General features: G+C 32.0%; 2 protein-coding genes across 8 annotated transcripts in view; one reads left to right on the forward strand and one right to left on the reverse strand.

Annotated features, from left to right (window-relative positions):
- Positions 1-111: 111 nt before the first annotated feature.
- LOC106069955 (tubulin-specific chaperone C-like) lies at positions 112-3,464 on the forward strand. Its single transcript, XM_013229735.2, has one exon. It carries the CDS (start codon positions 143-145, stop codon positions 1,181-1,183), a length of 1,041 nt encoding a protein of 346 aa, XP_013085189.2. The 5' UTR covers positions 112-142; the 3' UTR covers positions 1,184-3,464.
- Positions 3,465-4,445: 981 nt separating this feature from the next.
- The window catches only part of LOC106069939 (muscle-specific protein 300 kDa-like), a 224,566-nt gene continuing 213,376 nt past the window's right edge, over positions 4,446-15,635 (reverse strand). For 6 of the 7 annotated variants that reach the window (XM_056022934.1, XM_056022937.1, XM_056022935.1 and 3 more), the window contains 10 exons: positions 13,831-14,329; positions 13,364-13,512; positions 12,334-12,448; positions 11,935-12,131; positions 11,529-11,708; positions 10,945-11,091; positions 10,027-10,245; positions 8,612-8,731; positions 7,445-7,500; positions 4,446-5,600 (listed from right to left, as the gene is read on the reverse strand). In XM_056022934.1, the coding sequence (XP_055878909.1) occupies positions 5,360-5,600; positions 7,445-7,500; positions 8,612-8,731; positions 10,027-10,245; positions 10,945-11,091; positions 11,529-11,708; positions 11,935-12,131; positions 12,334-12,448; positions 13,364-13,512; positions 13,831-14,329 (1,923 nt within the window). In that variant the 3' untranslated portion in view covers positions 4,446-5,359. The remainder of the gene's footprint in view (positions 5,601-7,444; positions 7,501-8,611; positions 8,732-10,026; positions 10,246-10,944; positions 11,092-11,528; positions 11,709-11,934; positions 12,132-12,333; positions 12,449-13,363; positions 13,513-13,830; positions 14,330-15,635) is intronic. The other variant, XM_056022936.1, reaches the window with a different exon arrangement.

The following is a 15,635-nucleotide window of genomic DNA, read 5'->3' on the forward strand; positions in this document are numbered from 1 at the left end:
TAATAATGGCTAAAATATATTATTTAGATCTATATAGTTTTTAAATATATAATTTGCAAATAATAAAAACATCATCCATACATTGACATTTAGCTCGGTACCGCTATTTGACCTGAATGAGTCATTTGTTATTTGTCTAAAAATGGCCGACTGGCAAGGAACGTACCCGGTTACTGTTGGTACAGAAGAACAAATGTCTGCAGTTACAGAGAGGCTTTCTAAGAGAGAAGAAGAAAGACAAGCCCAAATTCAGAAACGAAGACAAGAAGAAAGTGAGCAGCAGACTTTTAAAGTTCAGGAAAGTGTTAAATTTTTCTTAGATGCTTTCAAAGCCGAACGTTTAGATTTGGAAGAACAACTCGCTAAATCTAAATCAGTGGAAACATCAAATCTTATTACACACTTTGATAATCTATCACTTCGTGTATCAAAATTACAAAGATATGTATCAGAATCTGCGATGTTTCTGCCACCTTATGATCTCAAAACAGCTCAAAATTTTCTAACATCGTTGCAGACAAAAATACATGAAAAAAGGGAAGAGCTAATTCCAAAAAAGAAGTTTTCATTCAAACCATCTAACAGAAAAACTGACAAGCGACCTTTGCCTGTGTCATGTAGTCTAAAGAGTGAAGAAACTGCCAAAGATTCAAACTCAGGAGATGACATTGTTCTGGAACTAGCTGCATGCAAATTTGTGGATATTTCAAATCGAACACTTCAAAAAAATAGAAATGAGATAAACAAAAAGGATATTGCATTAGCCAATTTAACAGATTGTACTGTGGTGTTGTATGGAGCCCCATCAGCCATTCACATGAATAAACTAAAGAACTGCAAAGTCTTCTGTGGTCCGGTGCCTGGTTCTATTTTTATTAGAGAATGCACCAACTGTACATTCAATTTGTCTTGCCAACAACTTAGAATTCATTCAACAACAAACTCTCATTTCTATATACATGTAACAAGCAAGGCCATCGTTGAGGACTGTAGTGATGTCAAATTCGCACCTTGCACATGGACATACGAAGGTCAAGATGAAGACTATGCATCATCAGGACTCTCTAGAGAGCGTAATAATTGGGACTCAGTCGATGATTTCAATTGGCTAGCAGCTGATGTGCACTCACCAAATTGGTCTATTTTGGAAGAATCAGAGCGAATACATTCGTGGAATATCTAAGCAATCTAGTTTATAATAACATTTGCATAAAAAATTAATAAATTTACCAAATATTTTCTAGCATTGTTTAAAACATTATAGTAACTCTTATACACATTTCACTAGAGGATTGCTGTTTAATGTTTGTTATAAGTAATACCGGTATACAATATCTTAGTACTAGTTGAGGAGCAATAATTAAGGAAATAAGAGAAAAAAACAATTGTTATAAAGCAGAATCTTTTAATACATTTATAATTGTTCTGTTAGTGACTCTTCAATCTAATTAATGTGCGAAATTAGATTAGACATTATTTAGTGCAAGAGACATCACAAACATAGATGTTTATTTGAAATAGCAGTAATCCTTATATAAATAATTTTGTTTATTAAAAAATGGTGGTGGGTAGATAGGCTTTCTATGCCGCAGATAGTGGTCAAGTCTATTAAAAAATGGTGGTGTGTAGATAGGCTTTCTATGCCGCAGATACTGGTCAAGTCAAATTAACTTTTTAAAAATTTATGAGTATTTATTAAATATACAGCAGAACATTAAATAGACTTGGTTTAACTAATAGCAAATACAAGATGTTGTATTTTTTATCTTAGTCCAAATTCAGTTTTTTTGAAGAACTGTGTGAAGTAAATGTTATGCTCTCCTCTAAGCTAGACTACTCCACTGTTTTAAAATAAAGCATGCTTTACACTGCACAGTTTACGGACTCTATTTTAGTTTTCATACACTAGAAGTAATAGTTTGTTCCCATCTCATTGATGCTGGTTAAAATAAAGTACATAAACAAAGATGTTATTATCTCTTGTTTCTGAACGCTGACAATACATTCAAAAGTATCATTGTTAAATTGTTTTACATGTTTTGTTCCTGACTTCACAAAACGCAATAATGTTTGATTATCTGAAGTGTTTGTAAATGCCTTAAATATCTTCCAAAATGTTTTGCTGGACTTTTTACATTTTGACATCATCTAGTCATTTAGTGGATAAATTTGCTTTCTGTCCTTCCATAGCCTGTAGAAGTAATGCACACAAAATGGGATTTCTGCAGTGGATGCACTAAAGCAAAATGGAACAAAAATCCATCATTATATATAGTTGGAAAAGTTGAAGGAATACCAACAAATTAAATTAATATTACTTCAGTTTAAACAATTTTATATAACAGGGACATTGTTTTGATTGTGTTTTTTCAAATACTTTTTCAGATGGTTCATCAGAAACATCTATAAACACCTTTGTAAATAAAGGTACCGGTACTCCAGAATGTGAACAATAAAACTAGGTACATGGTATTTATTACTGGTACATAGATCAACAAAATTCTTTGGTTTTGCATTTTTTTTTATATTATTATGAGCCATTCAATGTTTTTCCAATTTGTACTAGTGAATACCTCCCAATCCAAAATTAACATTTCTCTGTCTTCCCCCCCTCCCCATTCTGTGAGTTCTGTGGAGAAATGGTACACTCTAGAATAGCTTTGGCTAAGTTGATTGAAAATTCTTCATAATGACTTTTTCAATGTTGTTTGCACACTGGATTGTCGTTTGGACTTATCGATGGTCTAGGTTCAAACCCTGCCCGCTCCCATCCCCGTCGTCCTGGGGGAGGTTTGGACTAGGAAGTACCGGTATCCGGTAAAACATCTTCAAGGGACATCCAAAACATACCACAGAATGATCCTGTTGCAGATACCTCTAACAAAAACAGTTTGAAAGGTCTTACTTAGAAGATGAAACCACATCACCTCATTTCATTTTTTTTACAATGTTTTTTTTGTAATTTGATAAGTACTGAAATATGGATTGATAGCAACAATGCAAATATAAATATATTGTAATGGAGAAGAAAAGAAAGACTTTCCCCTTTGAGTTCCCCACCAATTGAGAAATACTGCCTCTAATTTTTACATCACTGCTACCCTATTGAAGTGTTTTATCTTTGATTACTCTAACTTGTTAGCAATTTGTAGTAGCTAGTTAAAAGCTTTTCTTTTTTTTTTCTCTAACACTTTCATTGTAATTATATGAATGAGATGTTCTGTATTGAAAGGCAGTTGTGTGATGTCATTAATCTCTTCAAGAAATTGTACTTGTCTTGAAATGGTGACAAAGTTAGCTCTATTACATTATATACCGGTATCACAAATAGGGTATCCAGCAATTTACATCTTGATTTGGTGGCTGGTCAGTTTTAGTTATTTATCAAATTTATACACACAAATATTTTTGAGTCATTTCTTATCAGTTTGAAAGTATAAATAAAAAATATTCTAAAAGCTTCAGATCTCTAGTTTCTTATGACTTTGCATGTTTACCTTTCAAAACCTTTTGGTTTTGTGTGCATTTAACTCATATTGGTACATGTTCTTACAACTAGTACAGTAAGAACTACAACTAGTAGGACGTAATCATCTTCTTTTTTGAAGTAATGTCTGTATTATATAAGAAAAGAAATGTACATCTCCTTGTTAGAAAGTTCTTGTTTAAATGTAGTCCTAATGACCATCCAACTCTGTTCAGGGTAGTCACAATTGATATAGTGTATTTGTGTCTGCTAATATATTAATAGACTTTCTGTTTGTTTCTTCATTGATAAAAAAAAAAAATACAATTTTTATATTCAATGGATAATGATATAGATAACCAATTGGTTCTTGTATTATTAAGGAAATGTCAGCTAGGTCAACATTAACAGACTATTTGAAGATATTAATGTTTTGTCTATTCAGGAGTACTGTATACCGGTACACATGTAGTTCAACTACAGTCTACCAATGTTAAAAGAATCTAGGGATATGGAGGCACTGTCTTTTAGTCAGTTTTTTTTTATGAATCATCAGAGAATTTTTTTTTAAATACTTGACATATTTAAAAACTAATGACATCATGAATTGTACACCATTTCTCAGCAGTTTTTTAATTTGGTACCACACAAAATTTGATAGTAAATCAAGAATAAGAGAACCAAATAGCATGACAAACCTTTGCTTAGAATGTCATCTTGTTTCACTCTTGTATAATATTGTTTAAACAAAATGTCCATCATATATTTATTTGTTATTCAGTTCTTATGGCTACTTTTTCATAGTCATTTCATGAATGTAAGTGCCCAGTTTTATCTTCTCTTGTTTTTGCCTTGGAAAAAAAAAATATAAGTACCACTACTGGTTATTTTGGAGGTATGGTACACACATCATTTGGTGTGGTTCAAACAGAAATTGAAGAGAAAGTCACACATACTTAATAGACAGAACTAAGAAGGATGACAGTATTTGTACAAATGTATTTTATTATAGTGAGTATGACAATAATGTTGTATATAATTTGTAAAGTCTTGATATAATAAATACAAGAGTCTCTGACTTGGTTAATGTTGAAGCTATAAACAAACATTGTGGCACGGAATAAATTCACATGTGAAATATAAACTTTGCTACACAATCATTACAACTCAAATTTTCTTCAATACATGTACATCAATACGGACATAAAGACAAAGTCATTTAGAATGTAAAATATATGTGTAAATAGAATAATTACAGTAAAGATTGCTAGATTCATGGATTCTAAAAAATATAAAGGAAGGATCTATTCATGCACAACTTTAATACCGGTATATAAAACATGTTACAATGAAACACAATGAATATATTACAGTTAATTTACAAGCACCCCTGCTAGGCACTATATCACAGCTCATTCAGTATACTACAAACACATCATACAAGGTCAATGACCAGGTTGAGATTAAAAGACGCAGACAACTCAGATTCTGCTACTTTAAAGAATCACTTTTTTTAGAATGCTTATACATTCCAATCAATATTTATTAGACATTTTAGCAACCTTATGTACATCCTTTCCAAAACACATTTTCCCATTTATTGGCTGATAGGGAAAAATGATGTAGTAGAGTTGGGATATACTAAACAGAGTGGAGAAAAAAATGAACCTCAACAGCTGCCTGCACATCAGTGAACCATGGAATGTGAATGTGTGTTAATGTCTAGCACTGTATGGCCTATTATGAGAAAGACCATGTTCTAAATCTAATATCAATGTGGACAATTATCTGGCTACTTGTTTAGCACCAAAAAAAATGTGACTGGTCACACAACATTTTAAAATTCAACAGTAAGGAATAGAACTAATTTCTAAAGTGAAAACAATTAAAAAGTTAGGTGGGTGGGGCACCATCCCTGTAACTTAGCATGGGTGTAAAAGAATTGCGTAAATTGTTACTGTGCAAGCAGCTGTATTCATCTTCACAATAGGGAATGAGACAGGCAAACAAAAGGAACAAAAATAGCAGCAGTATGAAAGGTATTGCAGCACGCAGTACTCGCCACAGCCAGTATGGACGGATTCTAGAAGGAGTAATGACTTGTGCATGAGATTCAAGTTCTATAGGGCTCAAACTGTGGAGAGAAAAAAAAAAGAGATAAATGCTTAATTTTCAAGACAACAAATACGATTTTAATTTATTTTGTTTTTAATGAAGATATTTTTTAAACAAAATAATATTTCCTAGAAATATAGAAATGTAACTATGACTACTAGGTATTTCATTATTTTACTTGTCAATTTTGTATTACAATTAAACAATGGATAGACATTTTAAAGTAATAAGAGAATTAAACAATTTTAAATATGAAAAATGCTAGTAAAACTTGTATTATGAAAGATGAAAAAAGTTTCACTACAATTGCTATTTGTTGTTGCCTTAAAGCTAACTAACAATGTTTTTATAGGATTAGGAAATACTGCATTCCTCAATCTTCGGACTCGAAGACAACAAGACTTAGTATTATTATGCTTAGAGTTTTAACAATTATATACATAAACTACAGGGTTGAATAGAAATCAATAATATTTCTACTATTGTAAATTGTGCAGAGTTTGAATAAGGAGTTTATGCTCTAAAACACAATAAATCTATTGCTCTGCCAACATTTTTTTCTAAATGTTACTAACCATACAGAATATTTTCATTCTAATACATTTAGGATTTTACTTGTCTACAAATAAACTTATAACTTAAGACTAAACTCATCAGCTAAAGTCAGCTATTGTATAAATGAAAAATTAACTTAATTGGACGATTTGAGATTTAATCTTTACTGTAGCAAAAAAAAACAACATCACATGGCAAAAAAATCTTGACATAGCAACAAAAATTAATGACAAATGGCAAGCTGACTGAAAAAAAAAAATCAAGTTACTTTAATTGGTCAATTTTTTATTAGATGTGAATACAGCCCAAAAATAGAATTAGTACTTAGTGATACATATAAAATACAAAATGACCTACAACTCTTGGCTTTTAGTCTACATAGAGTTTGTAATGCTTTTGATCATGAACATATTTTGTGAATATACTTGTCATCAAAATGAAAGCAAATTAATTTGTTACTTCTCTGTATCATTACAAGATTTACATGGTGAGAAAGTTGTATTGTTAACTGAAGTAAATTACTCTCAGAGTAGATTATATGACCACCATTGTTGGTGAAGTAAAGCAATTAAAAAACAACAAGTTTTCTTGTAGCACACTACTCTATCTACAGAAGGCGTCTATGCAAGAACAAAACAAAGCAATGCTGATAGTGCTAAACATAAAGTGATGAGTGCAACTAAAGAAAACAAATCACAGCATGAGACTTAAGTGACAGGAAAGTTCAAACTACCAGAACATACACACTATGTGACACAAATGTGCAGGGCAGTAAGACAGAATGGCTTTGAGTAGGAAGTGTATTATGTTATGCTCAGCAAGACACCAATTCATGGCAAATAAATTAATTAGAAAAGGTCATTCTTTAAAAAAAAAGTTCATTAAAAACAAAAAGAACAACAAGTTTATAAACAAAAAATAAATTGTATAAAGACATTCACATCTTTTTTTTTTTTTCTCAGAAAGTAAAAATAAATAAACTGCTTAGGGAAAAAAAGTTTTTCAAAACACATGCCAAGAAATACCAACCAAAGAGTGTAAAAAAAATAAATTCTGTATCCTTAAGAATAAAATGATGCAGCAACTTGAAGGGCAAGCATTAAAAACATTTACTTTAAAGAATGGTGTTGCATGTGCATAGCCAAGAACCAAGGAAAATGATAAAGAAGCACATAAATATCCCATAATCCATTAATCAGATACAATCTTGCCAAATGAAGATTGGAGAAACAGTTATGCATTTACAATTGAGAAGAAAAAGAAAAAAAAAATGGTGGTCAGTTGCTGTGCAACAAGACAGTTATATACTTGTCTTTATCCTTTGGGCTGGTATGAAGCAAAGGGCCAGTAACTCCTTTTAAGGGCTGTGGACCAAAAGGTTTATAGAAATGATATTAAATGTTTAAAAAAAAAAAAGGTGCACTTTTGTGTAAACTTGGTTAGTAGAAAGAGAAAGAAATGACTGATTTCTTAAAACTTCATACAATTAATCCTGCTACTGAGATTTTACAACAATATGGATGACACTATTGGAATCATGTACTAGTACTAACTGTTATTTGCCCCAAAATTCAGCACAGTACAAAATTTCATTAGTTTGAGATTTCAATGACACATACCACTATAGCTTTATACTTTATTAGCCTGGAGACTAATACACATTTTTTAGTGTCTCTAGTCTGATAAACATTAAGCAGACTTAGACTAGCTAGTCGAATTCAATGTTGTGTTTTTTTTAAAGTCTTCATTTAAACATTTGATACATTTATAGAAAACAATTTCTTCTGAAGCAAACTATATCTAGTTAAGGCAGCTTTTTTAAAAATTTAAATCAAGGTAGACTAGAGAATAAAAAACTTTTGAAGATACTTGTAAGAGTTATACAACTTGAAAACAAGAGTTAAAAGTATTAAATAAGAAAGAAAAGAAATTCTAATAATATAGATAATAGAAACATATCTATAAAAACAACAAGTCTATATAAAGTTAGTCAATGACACACTGAGGGTAGGAAACAGCTGGAACTAGGAGTTGGTCTTTAAATGGAAAAATTGTATAAAGACAAACATATTTCAAAGCTTGGTAGAAAAAATATAAATAAGAGTGGCAAGCTAATACTGTTCATTAAATTATCACAAGAAAAGCAAAAATACTGATGGGAAAAAGTTATGAAATGGGAATGATCTACTTGCAAGTTTAATCTCTATGATAGAACTACTTCTTTCTGAGTTTTATAATATTTAAAAAGAAAATTATTTGAAATGTTATTTAAGAAAGTGATGACCAATAATTTGAATGTTTGCTAAATCTGATAACTTAGCTCTAGTCATATAAAACAATTGAAGGAAAAAAAGGAAATATTTCAGTGTGGAATAGAAAAAAAAAGTTAAAGAAACAAAAACTCTATTTAGATTTTGTTTTAGTACACACAAGTCAAAGAACTCTTCAATAATGGAGTTTCATCTAGAAATCTACCTTTCTGGTAATTGCAATAGGTGATTTTTTTCTGGGTTTCATTTTTGTTGCTTTCATTTGTAAGGAAGCCAGTGGTTCTGTTCTAAATCCAGAGGAGTCTACCTCAGCTTTATTATATGCCTAAGTGTAGAGTGAGAATATGACAACACAATAGAATAAATTGGTTCATATAAAATACAGTTTACAATCATATATACAGCATTTTTATTGAGGTTTAAAATTAGGGAAGATGGAAAAATTCTGAAAAAATAATTAACTACATTTAATTACAGATTTATATATATATATATATACACACACAGAAAATGCAATTAAAATTGATATTAACCATTTACTTTTTTAATAAATAAATTAAAAAGAACCTTTTTTAAAATAAAAGAAAAATAGGGAATATCTACATAGAGTTTTTGTTTCTTTAACTTTTTTTTTTTATTCCGCACTGAAATATTCCCTTTTTTTCTTAACTCTTTCAGAGCGAATTATTTTAATAGAAAAATGAAATGGAGTTTTCTGGGATGAACCAAAATCTGCAATGGGGGTAGAGTTATTTAAACTTATGAAACTTTTTTATTTTATTATATAATCAAAACATTTTGATATTGTTTTAAAGGAAAATGAAGTGGTAACAAAATAAAATGAATTTTTCAAGAGAATGTTGTTTTTTTATTAATTTCAAACTGAGCACAGAAAAAGGAAATATATAAAAATATGACAAAAATCAATATACTGAAAGATTTAACTTTTAATTATACATTTAATCCATTAATATTGAAAAATCATAAAACTAAACACATTTTATTACTTTAAATTTCATAAAAGATGAACAAATGCACTAAGGAATTGTTATTTACTTTTTTTTCGGGTCCCGAAAAATGAACTAAAAAAGAGGACCCACTAACAATGTTATTTTTTTTTTAACGTGTTGTTCCTGCATCCTATTTACTACTAAAACAAAGAGAAATCACTCTCACATTGGAAAAACAAAAAAAGAGAGAAATAAAAAGTTTAACTTTATAAAGATAGTGAAATAAATTTTATATACCAAGTACATGCTGAGAGTAATGCTGTACTCAGTAGCGTTAGCGAAGTTACTCACTAAGAGTAGCACCGCTCTGAATGAGTTAATAAAGGAGCTGCTTTGGAAATAGTGTTTTTATGTACTTTTACAACAGGATAGGGTTAACTGGGCATAGCTTATGAATGGAAGATGTTCCTTCAAAGAAGATGATATTACGTTTTATTATTTTTTTTATTAAATCATTTTAAGCTTTACATCATAAATTAATTTGACATATGTTTACTAATTGTATTTTTTTCTTATTTTGTATTTTGCAGACATTCCTTCAAAACTGGTAGGTATTAATGTGTAATACTTTGAATACATGTAACAACAAAGAACCAACAGCAAAACTTACAAGTTTTTGTTTGGCTTTTAGCAACTGTAGTTTTTTCTCCAGGCCAGCTATGTATGAAGACACCAGATTGGTCAAAGATCTCATTCGGTGTCCAATGATGTGAGTTTTGTCTCGGGTGCTGGCCATCTCAGGTGTAGAGGTGCTCAGCAAAAGTTTGTCTGCAGTTTCTTTGAGGAAATAAATTTTAGATTGCTTGCTCTGCAAGTCTTCATAGACATCCTGCACAGAAGGACAAATATTAACATTATGCATCAGATATTATCTTCAACTAATGAAATATACTGAAGAAGGTTGAAAAGATACAAAATTAACATGTTTTAGTACCAAAGAAAATAGAAAGATTTGAGATACTTCAAATGATTTATTACAAACATGAAGTGCTAATTATAGAAACTATACAGAAAGGTTATGTTTTTGCTAAACTCTTATTTATTAAATCTATATAAGATTTAGTGCTGACAGATTTGGTGACTCTTGTTTCTTGCTAAATCCAAAGAGATGATTATTTCATAAGTTTCCTAAGCAAATATTTGTATCCAAGTAGTAACAATAAATAGAAATTTCCAATGTGATGGATGGATTACATTATGGAAGCTAAAATTCTAAAAATAAACATTATACATCATTAAATAAGAACAATCTGATATAAACTTTGTCACATGTGAATTATGAGTGCGTCTGATGTGAATATACACTTTGGTTTCTTATAGTTATAATGTTTTTTGTATGGTGTAAAGCACAAATTGTAAGACGAATTTCCATACGGACAATATAGATTATTATATTATTATTATTTCCCACTAGAAATTATTTATCCCCAATCAGAGACCATAATCTTAAGCTGGTAGATCCCTTTATGATATAAAAATCTTTTATTATTTATTGAAAACTTGATGCACAAAACAATTTTTATCTTACCAAAAGTATTTGATATTTTTCAATTAACTTTTGTTCATCTCCAGAACTAATAGGTTCACAATAGTGTACTTGTCTCTCTAAGTCATCCAGCCACAAGATATAGTCATGGATGTTGTGGTGGAACTCTTGGCATTGAATCAGGGAAATCTAAGGAAACAATAAACATCATTTGCTATAGATGTGTATCAATCAGTAAGCTAAAGTCTGTATTCAACTACTTTCTATAAATAGATAGAGTATGTGGTTATGGCTGCTATTAAATATTTGTATAAAAACTTCTTTTACATCATACAAAATTGACATCACTTTACTGTGCAAGGATTTATGTTATATCATTTCTAAAAAACGTTTCTAACATTTAACTAAGAAATTTGAATGCACAAAGAAAGACAAACAATTTGTGTATTTTATAATGTTAAAAGTGTTTTTAATATTTATAGAGAGGAATAAGAATCAGGAACAAAGGCATGCACTTTATTTGAACAAGTTATTTGCAAATTAATCCAAAATGGTCTTTTTTATTTAAGTCCTAAGTTATAGCCAATGTTAGGGCTCAGTAATTTGATGGATGACTTTCTCCTAACCTGCAGATCTTTCTCCATGTCTGAGGCTGTGAGACAAACACAATCCCATCTTCTGTTTATGTCCTGTAGCTGCTTCTTGAGTTGGCGTGTGGTCTTATCATTGGCAAGAAGGTAACCACTGCTCATAATGTTAATGGAAGAGATCAACAACTTTTTCGACTCTAATTGTGCCATGAAATCCTGAGATGACAAATGTTATTAATTAGATGAGGATTAAATAATCAGATCTAACAGATTATAAATCTGACCTCAATAAAACTACATTTACACTGAGATACATTAAAACAAACAAAAAAAGCTATGTATTTATTGTTCTGAGAAAAATCCAAATGCTACAAAATAATAATTTTTTTCTTGGTAATGTTTAAAGTTAATTGATAGATAGAAAGTGTTTCTAGTTACTCACAGTAAACTGCCTGATGACAAGATTTAACTGATCAATGTCAACAGGAAGTGGTCTCTGTGTTGCAAGTAGAGCTTCAGCTTCATCCAACCAAACTGCCATCTTGTCCAGATTGTTACTAAACTGAGCCAAATCTTGGGAGTTTCTGTAGTTATGTTCACTGGCAGACATTTTTAGCTTTTGCCATTTCTGATAGATTACTAAACAAACAAAATACCATAACATTATAAGGATGAAAAGTATTTATCTATAAACATTGTAAACATAGTCATAAAAATGTATTGTATTATAGTAATAAATATTTATCTAATAAATGAAGCACTTCAAAAAAAAACAACAAAAAAAACAACAAATACAATTCTCTGTTGAAGAGATAGTTGGAAGAAGTATCTGTTAACTTACACTTCACTTCATCCTCTACACTGCCCAGTAACTCTTGTCCTGTTTCAGTTTTCAGTAATCTGTAGAGACTGTCCATTTTACTGACAGAAACTTCACACTCTACCAGTTGTTGGACCTATAAATACATTACACTTATTTTACTGTTATCCTTCTATCGAAAACAATCTAAAACAAACAGAATTGCCAATTGTTCATTTTATTGTTGGACCTATAAATACATTACACTTATTTTACTGTTATCCTTCTATCGAAAACAATCTAAAACAAACAGAATTGCCAATTGTTCATTTTATTGTTGGACCTATAAATACATTACACTTATTTTACTGTTATACTTCTATCTAAAACAATCTAAAACAAACAGAATTGCCAATTGTTCATTTTATTGTTGGACCTATAAATACATTACACTTATTTTACTGTTATCCTTCTATCGAAAACAATCTAAAACAAACAGAATCGCCAATTGTTCATTTTATTGTTGGACCTATAAATACATTACACTTATTTTACTGTTATACTTCTATCTAAAACAATCTAAAACAAACAGAATTGCCAATTGTTCATTTTATTGTTGGACCTATAAATACATTACACTTATTTTACTGTTATACTTCTATCTAAAACAAACAGAACTGCCAATCATTCATTATATTGTTTCTCTGTGTAAAATTTAAGTTTCTATCAAACATTTTGTAGTTATATCAAACTATGTTACTGTATTCCTTGAGTTATTACAAAGTACAAGTCTATGGGTGAAATGAACATATAATTATTTGTTTTTGAAATACTTTAATATAGCACAAGTTTTTAGATATCACATGTTCAGTGCACTCTGGTCCAATCTCTTTTGTGGACTTGTGGGGGAGGGGGTATGTGGGAAAGGTTTACATTTTAAAATGTTTATAAAAGAAGATATTTGGTTTTTAATCCAAAAGAGGGTTTGAGAAGCTCAAGCCCATTTTGACAATACTGTGAAGCATGGACTATACAAACATATAAGCAGTCTTTAATTTGAATGTGTACACACCAGTTGTTCTGAGTCTCCTCTTGTTCCCATTAAAGTTTCCAGTTCCATCAATCGATTGTTGCAGTCACTGATGCAGTCTACAAGCTCCTCTAGCAACACTTCTATCTTTGTGATTCTTTCCAGTCTTGTGAGGTCAAAGTGAGGTGAGGCTAGACACAAAAAAATTGGCATTTCAAAAAATATCAAATTCTTTGAACTAAAATTGAAGTAAATAGAAAAGTTAGCAACATAGGTACTTTTTGTTTACACTGAAGTCTTTAATGGTTAACACTGCAAGTGGGATATCAGGGTGTCTTATGACCTATGCAACAGTAATATGAATATTAAAGACATGAACTTTTTTTTTTCTTGCCCATCATATAAGCAACAGATCAATATAAAATTGTATTGAAAGAAACTGATCTAAGCACAGGGAGAAAGAAAAAGTTAAAGAAATGGTCAATATTTGAGATAACATTAATATGTACCTCTACCATCAGTCACATCACTGACACCATGGGACCTTGACTGCCTAGGTGTTGTTCTCTGTGGGCTTGGAGACAATCTTCTTCTCTCAGATAAAGGAGAAACAGTTCTTTGAGATGGTGAAAGCCTATGAGGAGATGGCGATGACCTGTGAGAAGACAGTGCAACAGAGCTCTTGGCAGGTGACCTTGACCTAATGGGAGATGGAGACTGTGACCTTTGAGCTGAAGAATCGATCCACCTGGAAGGTGAGTGTGACTTTTGCATTGTATTTCCCCTGTTGGGTGAGCTGGAGTGGCGACCAGATGACTGTGTGACTCTGCTAGGTGAAGGGCTGGACCTGTATTTTACTTCTGGTGATGAACTTAGTGGATATCTAGTTAGATTTTCTGCTTGTGGCTTTGCCTCTAATGTTGTAGGAGCATCTCTGATGCTACGACTATTTGCCTCTGATGAGATGGTATAGTAGCTTTGGTTTTTGATGTCAAAGTAAATGTCTCCCTAAAAAAATGTAGACATAATGATATAATAATTAGATTTACTGTTTAAAATTTTTACAACTTTTCTATTATTAGTATTCAAGAAACAAACCTAGGCAAAAAAAAAATTCATAAGTGAAACAATTATAAATATGTTGTCACATCCTCTGCTGGTGTGGCCTATGTGAGCCCAGAATGTTCCTCTGCAGGTGTGGCCTATGTGAGTCCAGAATGTTCCTCTGCTGGTGTGGCCTATGTGAGCCCAGAATGTTCCTCTGCAGGTGTGGCCTATGTGAGTCCAGAATGTTCCTCTGCTGGTGTGGCCTATGTGAGTCCAGAATGTTCCTCTGCAGGTGTGGCCTATGTGAGCCCAGAATGTTCCTCTGCAGGTGTGGCCTATGTGAGCCTAGAATGTTCCTCTGCTGGTGTGGCCTATGTGAGCCCAGAATGCTCCTCTGCTGGTGTGGCCTATTGAGCCCAGAATGTTCCTCTGCAGGTGTGGCCTATGTGAGCCCAGAATGTTCCTCTGCAGGTGTGGCCTATGTGAGTCCAGAATGTTCCTCTGCTGGTGTGGCCTATGTGAGCCCAGAATGTTCCTCTGCTGATGTGGCCTATGTGAGCCCAGAATGCTCCTCTGCTGGTGTGGCCTATGTGAGCCCAGAATGTTCCTCTGCTGGTGTGGCCTATGTGAGCCCAGAATGTTCCACTGCAGGTGTGGCCTATGTGAGCCCAGAATGTTCATCTGCTGGTGTGGCCTATGTGAGCCCAGAATGTTCATCTGCTGGTGTGGCCTATGTGAGCCCAGAATGTTCCTCTGTAGGTGTGGCCTATGTGAGCCCAGAATGTTCCTCTGCTGGTGTGGCCTATGTGAGCCCAGAATGTTCCACTGCAGGTGTGGCCTATGTGAGCCCAGAATGTTCATCTGCTGGTGTGGCCTATGTGAGCCCAGAATGTTCATCTGCTGGTGTGGCCTATGTGAGCCCAGAATGTTCCTCTGCAGGTGTGGCCTATGTGAGCCCAGAATGTTCCTCTGCAGGTGTGGCCTATGTGAGCCCAGAATGTTTCTCTGCAGTTTAAATCTCTTGACCCCATGCATGACAAAAGTGGTCTTTTAAAATAAATATTTACTGAAGAATAATTTTACTGTAAGCTTTCTATTCAAAGGTGGAATTATTTTTATTTTTAAACTTGTTTTTAGTATTTCAAGATGAACCATAACAATTTTTTATGTTTTTATGTAGATTTTTAATAGATTTCATTTATGTAAAAATAACAATAAATCAATCACTGCTTTTGAATTAATCAGTGTTCTATATAAGTGGTGCATG

This window comes from Biomphalaria glabrata, chromosome 3 (genome assembly GCF_947242115.1).
Source record: "Biomphalaria glabrata chromosome 3, xgBioGlab47.1, whole genome shotgun sequence".
Classification (NCBI taxonomy): Eukaryota; Metazoa; Mollusca; class Gastropoda; family Planorbidae; genus Biomphalaria; species Biomphalaria glabrata.